Source organism: Fukomys damarensis, unplaced genomic scaffold (assembly GCF_012274545.1).
Source record: "Fukomys damarensis isolate Sample0158 unplaced genomic scaffold, DMR_v1.0_HiC HiC_scaffold_5, whole genome shotgun sequence".
Taxonomy (NCBI): Eukaryota; Metazoa; Chordata; class Mammalia; order Rodentia; family Bathyergidae; genus Fukomys; species Fukomys damarensis.
In genome coordinates this window covers 81,878,282-81,884,716 of record NW_022900917.1, presented here as the reverse complement: position 1 = coordinate 81,884,716, position 6,435 = coordinate 81,878,282, and the positions used below count along the sequence as shown (strand labels likewise).

General features: G+C 43.4%; 1 protein-coding gene across 1 annotated transcript; it reads right to left on the bottom strand.

The window, feature by feature from the left end:
- Positions 1-2,236: 2,236 nt before the first annotated feature.
- Chrac1 (chromatin accessibility complex subunit 1) lies at positions 2,237-5,843 on the bottom strand. Its single transcript, XM_010639181.3, has 3 exons — positions 5,477-5,843; positions 3,227-3,353; positions 2,237-2,460 (listed from the first exon to the last, which is right to left on the bottom strand). Exons 1-3 carry the CDS (start codon positions 5,675-5,677, stop codon positions 2,348-2,350), a joined length of 441 nt encoding a protein of 146 aa, XP_010637483.1. The 5' UTR covers positions 5,678-5,843; the 3' UTR covers positions 2,237-2,347.
- Positions 5,844-6,435: the final 592 nt, after the last annotated feature.

Here is a 6,435-nt window from a genome sequence, read left to right as displayed (position 1 = left end):
ACGTGAGTCCTTCACAAACAAATGGGACAAAAGCAAACAGGCTGCTTTTAACAAACGAGCAGCTTCCTTGTAAACATGGCAAATGGATTCAAAGTATACAACACCCTCTAGCTCCAAGAAGTCCAGAGACTGTCTACACACCTGAGCAGACAGTCCTTGGGCACCCAAGTCATAAACATTTCACCCCCGATTCCTTAGCCCCTTCCATACCTCCATAAGCCTAATTCCTTCCCCAGCGAGTTGCTAATCTCTCTCCTGGTGTCAGCCCAAACTCTCAGGGGTGAAATCTTTCCCAGCTACCTGACACTGTCTCTCTCTCCCAATGTCAGCCCGTCCACACATGGATGTGATAAACTCGGCTTTTCCCAGCTAGCTTCTAGAATCTGATATCTAGTCCCTGCTAACTGGAATAAACTTTTCTTTCAAAAACCTATTTTTGACAAGTGCATTCTTTGACTGCATTTGTCCAAATTCAGAACTACACATCAAAAAGGCAATTTTCAAAAAAATTTTTAAACAAGATATAGAAAACATCAGTGGTTGCCAGTGGCTAGGGGAACAGATTGACTACAGTTTGCCCAAGGGAGCATTCTGGAAATGATAGCAGGCACCTATAATCCCAGCTACTCTAGAAACAGGAAGATCACAAGTTTAAGGCCAACTGAGGATGGGCAACCAAGCAAGACTGTAGCTAAACAACAAAACTATACGTTTGTCAAAATTCAGGCTTGAGACCAAAATGTATGATTTTACTGGATGTAAACTGTAAGTTTTTGTTTTAACTTTTGTTTTTTGAGACAGGGTCTCACTATGTAGTGTGGGCTATCCTTAAACTCATAACAATCTTCCTGCCTCAGGCTCCCCAGTGGTGGGATTACAATCATGTGCCATCATGTCTAGCTGTAAATTTTAACTTTGTCAAAATAAAGACAGATATATTGAAAAAATGGAATCAAAGATTTACCCTATGCAGAAAAAATATATAATAAAGCTTAAGAGTTTTCTCTTGCAGACAGTAAAAACAAACTACTAGGGCTTAAAGCAAAGAACAGGAAGGTGAAAAAGACCTTCAACATAAAAAACTTTTTAAAAGCAATGTTTATGTAATTTTTTTGTTTGTTTTTGTGGTACATGCTGAGCAATATACACAGACTCTTTTTAACTTTTTTATTTTATTTTTTGGTATCAGGGATCGAATTCAGGACCTTGTACTTGCAAAGCAGGTGGCGGAACCACTGAGCTAAATCCCCGACCCTAACTTTTTTTAATTTTATTTTTTTGGACCCGGAAATCAGATTCAGGACCTTGCGCTTAAAAAGCAGGCACAGTGCCACTGAGCCAAATTCCTGGCCTTTTAAAACTTTTTAAAATTTTTGAGGCAGTCTCACTAAATTGCCCAGATGGGACTTAAACTCGAAATTCTCTTGCCTGAGTCTCCCAAAGTAATGGGATTACAGTGTGCACCACTGTACCCAGCTGGTAATATTTCTTTCTTGTATTCCATTTGATAATTTGACTTGGAATTTTTCTCTGGAAATAAAAGTAGTTTCTGTTGTTGCTGTTTTGTTGGATCAACCTCAAGTCCTTATGTGTGTGCTGAGGACACACTGTACCACTGAGCTATACACCCACCCAGAAATGCCTGTTTTTATGCGGGGTTTTTGGTACCAAGGATCAAACTCAGGACCTTGCACTTGCAAGGCAGGTGGTGGAACCACTGAGCTAAATCCCCCGCCCAGAAATGCCTGTTTTTAAATTTCACTAAATTCTCAGGCAGTGAGCAAGGCATTAAAACCACAGAGGACCCTAAAACTATAAAGCATTTACTGTGAAAAGGAAAGCATTTTTCTTTACAATAAAAGAATTTTAAACAAGCTGTCAAATCTTTAAATACCAAAATTCAAAGGTAACATGCTACTTATAAACCACATATTTAGCCAAAACTAAATCTAGTTGTTTACAAGAAATAATTTCAGAATATACATATAAATTTGCACAATATTCAGAAGCTCTTCAAAGTCTTATCTGCAAGGGAAGCACAGTGGTCTCTGCTCATCCAGCTCAGAGCCCAGCAGATTAGCTGTAGTGCTGTGGGCACAGGATTCTCTCCTGATGACCTCTCGCTGCAGGTGGGCCTTGTCAGAGGGCACTGTCAGGGTCACTCTCCCTTCGGTTCTTTACAGTGCAGATGTGGGAGATGCCTGTGTCAGCCAGGAAAAGCAGGCATTGTGCTGGAGTCTGGGAATGTGAAGGGAGCAAAGTACACGGTGCTGTGCTTGCTTGCTTCAGAGGAATGGTGCTTCAGAAATGTCCTGGAAGGCTGATTTCTAAAGCACTTCTTTTTGGTTTAGGACTCGGCTTCATCATTGTCACTTTCGTCATCATTCGCCTCATCATCTTCTCTCTTCTCTTTAAGCATTTTCAGGTACTTACTAGCTAAAATCTTCTTTGGTAATATATCTTAAAATCATAAGGCTTACATCAGCAATTCATTATGATAAACTATGAATATAGTACAAATTTCAAAATGTACTAGTTCATGTTTTGACCTCTAAAACAGATTCCAAAACAAGATGAAATCCAGGCTATACTTCTGGGTGAAACAGGGTAACTGGTATTATCTTAACTAATGCTATAGACCTGCTCCCTTTCCACTGGCTGCAAACCATGGTTGGCTGGTTGGTTGATTCATTTATTTTATTTTATTTATTTATTTTTGAGACAGGGTCTTGCTATTTACCCCAGGGCAACCTTGAACTTCAGATGATCCTCCTGCCTCAGCCTTTCCAGTGCCGGGATTACAGGCATATATCGCCATGCGTGGCTCTAACCCAAAGTGTTTTTATGCACTGGTTTCGTGAGCAACACTGCTTAACCTCTCTTGAGTTGGTTCCAGGGGTAGACCTGAGCTCTTTAGCCTGTTCCACAGAATAAGTATTAATTTCTCTATTTGGGGGCTAAAGTAGACCATCCAACAGGGCTTCCCTTCCATAGCTAGGCCCTGACAACCAAACATCTTGTGCATCCTATTGATTTTGGTACTGTTCTAAGTGGACCACATAATAGCCATATCCACAAAAGACTAGAAATACCTCCCTGTGCCATGTCATGGAAAGCTGGCACCTGAAGAAAAAGTCAAGTGTCTAATTCAGTGAAAGGAAAACCAGGGAGAAAAACCTCTAATTACCAGGAATTTTTAAACCAGAATGTTTCAAAAATTAAGTACCTGCAAGAAACTGAAAAGTTTCTGATTCCTCTGCAGTATTTGCTAAATCACTGTAAGTCAGTGCTTTCTTTTCTTTTCCACTGCCATGTCTGTAGGAATAGGTGGCTAGATACTGAACAAAGAGCTCCTAAAATAAAATGAAAAAATAACATAAAAGGAGTGCACTGAAACTCACCAGAAATCTGATTTTTCAAATTACATTAAAATTGTACATTAAGTTCCTCAAGTTAAATTACAGAAAGTCACTTTACAGGAGAAAAAAGAAACACGAGGTCAGAAAGAGAGCAAAGCTGTCTCCCAGGTTGGAGAGGAGACAGGCATTTTCCAGAGCCTAGTACAGATATGTGTAACTCATGGAAAGTACTGTCAGGTGACCAAAAACAATGAATCAAAAGTGTTTAATGACCAACCTCTGCAGTAAAAGGAGCAAAAAGACCAAAAATTCTATCTGGGTGCCAGGAATTTAGCTCAGTGGTACAGTGCTTGCCTAGCTTGAGTGAAACCTCGGTTTTGATCCTAGTACTGAAAAAAAAAATTATATCTGGCTCAGAAATACATTTTTAATCTTCTATTTGAATCCCTCGTTTAAAAATGGTTCATCTATTACAACTACACTAGAACCGACAACCTGAAGCTGAAAACTGACATGTTACATTTTGCCCGCACAAAAAGCTTTTTCCATACTGGAATAGACTTCCTCGGTATGATAAAAAAATATTAATGTTTAAAATTTTTTAAATGTATTACAGTAAAGGACACATTGCCATTAAACCATCTCAAAATACTCCCTCTCAATTTGAACACTGTTCTTCCCTATTTCTCAAGTAGTTTTGGAATTTTTTTTCTTTTTTGGAGACAGGGTCTCCAAAAATTGAGACTGACCTGGAACTATGTAGCCCAAGCTGGTCTCGAACTCACAGTGATCCTCCTGCCTCAGCCTCCCGAGTGCTGGAATTATAAGCGTGCGCCACCACACCCGGCTTCGAATTCAATTTTTAAAAACATCTACCACGTATTTTTATCACCCCCTTATAAATTCTCAGATTATCCTAAAGCAATAATCTAAACTGAGCCTCAATTGAATATATTTAGTTTAGTAAAGGATGAGAAAAGTGCTTGCATTAACTCTTAGTTCCTTAATAAGAACAGAATGAAATTGTAGAGGAAAACACCTATGTCTCAAGATTCTCTACAGAGTTGCCCTGTGGAGATGAAGTATACCAGCAGATATCAGATTACACACAAATACAATTTACTCAATAAGGGACTTAGCAACCAGCATTTTAGTATAAGCCCCTCACACACACACTTATACTAGGACCAAGCTTACAAGGCTTCTATTTTCCCAGACGCTAAAAAAGTATGGCTCTGGCATAAGACAACCAAACTCCTGTGATTCCCCATTTCCTTTAGCCACAACCCAGCATTTCCTTAGTAGTACGAGCTGTAAAACAGAATCTAGAGAAAGCTAAAGCAGTTAACTGTGCAGTTTAAACATGGCCAAGTCTAAGAACACTGGCCTACCACTATCAAGTCCAAATTTTAAAAGATAAAATAAGCCTGGGCGGTGAAGCGGAGGTAATTGCAGGTGCTCTGGGGACAGATACCTCTCTCCCCACACAAAAACACAAAAAGAAAACAGAAATATTTTGTCACAAGAGAGGGGAAGCAAAGTTGTAAAAATCAGCTCCTGGGAGTCAGTGAAATTGTGGCTAGGGGGTGGGCTTCCGACTCGCTGTGGGCAAGGTTAGGTGGACGGAGGGTTCCAGGGCCCCGGGATTCAAAGCCAGTTTGACACCTGCGGGAAGAAAGCCTCAGGTTGCGAAGGTTTCGGGAGATCCCATACTACAAAGCTAGCAGGAAGTTTGAAAGAACAAAAGGAAATCTCTGCAACTGCGAGTACTGCGACGCCAGGGAGACCCGCACCTCCCAGCGCGGCACTCCGTGAGCCCCACCGCGAGATAGGCTGATGGGCGTGACGGAGCGGAAGCGCAGAGGAAGGACGGAGCGGGGAGGCTGGGCGGGGCCTGGGAAAACCGCGGGGTACGGTAGGAACGGCGCGAATGGGCGTGCGCATGAGAGAGCGAAGAGGACGACGGGAGTGGCGAGGAGGCGCTCGCGAGCTCAGCCGGAATTGCCTACGGCGTTATGACTGAAGAGGTCTAAACAGTGCAGCGCAGCCCGGTGTGGCGGTTAAGGGCGCCCACGCCCACCCCAACTTCGCTTCTCCCGGCGTGCGGGCCGCCTCACCGTGGCCTTGGCCGTGAGCACCAGCGCCTCTTGGTTGATGCTGGATACTTCGGGGGAACTCTTCATGATGACCCGGATACGAGACAGGGGCAACGACACGAGCCGCGGCTCCCCGCACTTGTCCTTGCCTACGGCCCCATCCGCCATCTTCTCGCTCCCGCGCGAATTGGCGGCCGGCTGGCGGTCGCCCTGCAGTCCCATGGGAGTCGTAGTCCGGAACGGAGCTATCCGTGATGCTCCGCGCGCCGCGCATGCTCAGATTTACAAGGACGTAAGGCGGCGGGCGAGTTTCGGAATCCGATAGGCGTCCTGAGAGTGTGTATTAAGTACCTTTTGTGTGCTGGTATTGAAATGGAGCAGCGAACCGAAGAAATACTTTCCAACCGGACGCGGTGGCGGCGTCTGAGGCCGGAGGTAGCTTGTGCCCTAAAGCTCCAGGCTGGCCTGGTCCACAGCAAGGGCCGTCTTTACTTACAAAAAAAATAGTAATTCCTTTCTGTGGTTCGTTTTTGTATAGGCCAAAACAGAAGCAAGCATACGTAAGCCACGCTGACTGAAAGAAAATAAAGCACAGTATAAAGATAAGAGGAGCCAGAGAGTATTGTTTTAAAGTGGTTGGGATGAGAGAACACACCCTCTGAGGTCTAAGGAAGGCTACATGCAAAAAGGCCTTTCATAATTAACCTCTCGAGGAAGCTCTCGGGGCTCTGGAGAGCCCGGTGTGTGAGATGGACTCTGGGAAGTTGTCAGGTGCTCAGTCCTCTTGGATTGTATTTTAAGAAAAATAGGACGCCGTTGAAAAAATGATAGGCTGTGTGTTTAAACTAGAAAAACAAAAAACACTGGTTGCTGATTGTGAGTGGGATTGGGTGCCATAATTGCTAGTCAGGAGGCCAGTGTGGCTGCAGAAAAGGACCAAGAAAAGAATGGCAGGAGGCAGTGGGGACCAGATGAAGTAG

Coding starts and splice junctions, on each gene's coding strand:
- Chrac1 (XM_010639181.3), bottom strand. CDS start 5,677: ATGGGACTGCAGGGCGACCGCCAGCCGGCCGCCAATTCGCGCGGGAGC. Junction 3,354..5,476: donor TGCTCACGGCCAAGGCCACG/GTGAGGCGGCCC, acceptor ATTTTATTTTAG/GAGCTCTTTGTTCAGTATCT. Junction 2,461..3,226: donor AACTTTTCAGTTTCTTGCAG/GTACTTAATTTT, acceptor TATGATTTTAAG/ATATATTACCAAAGAAGATT.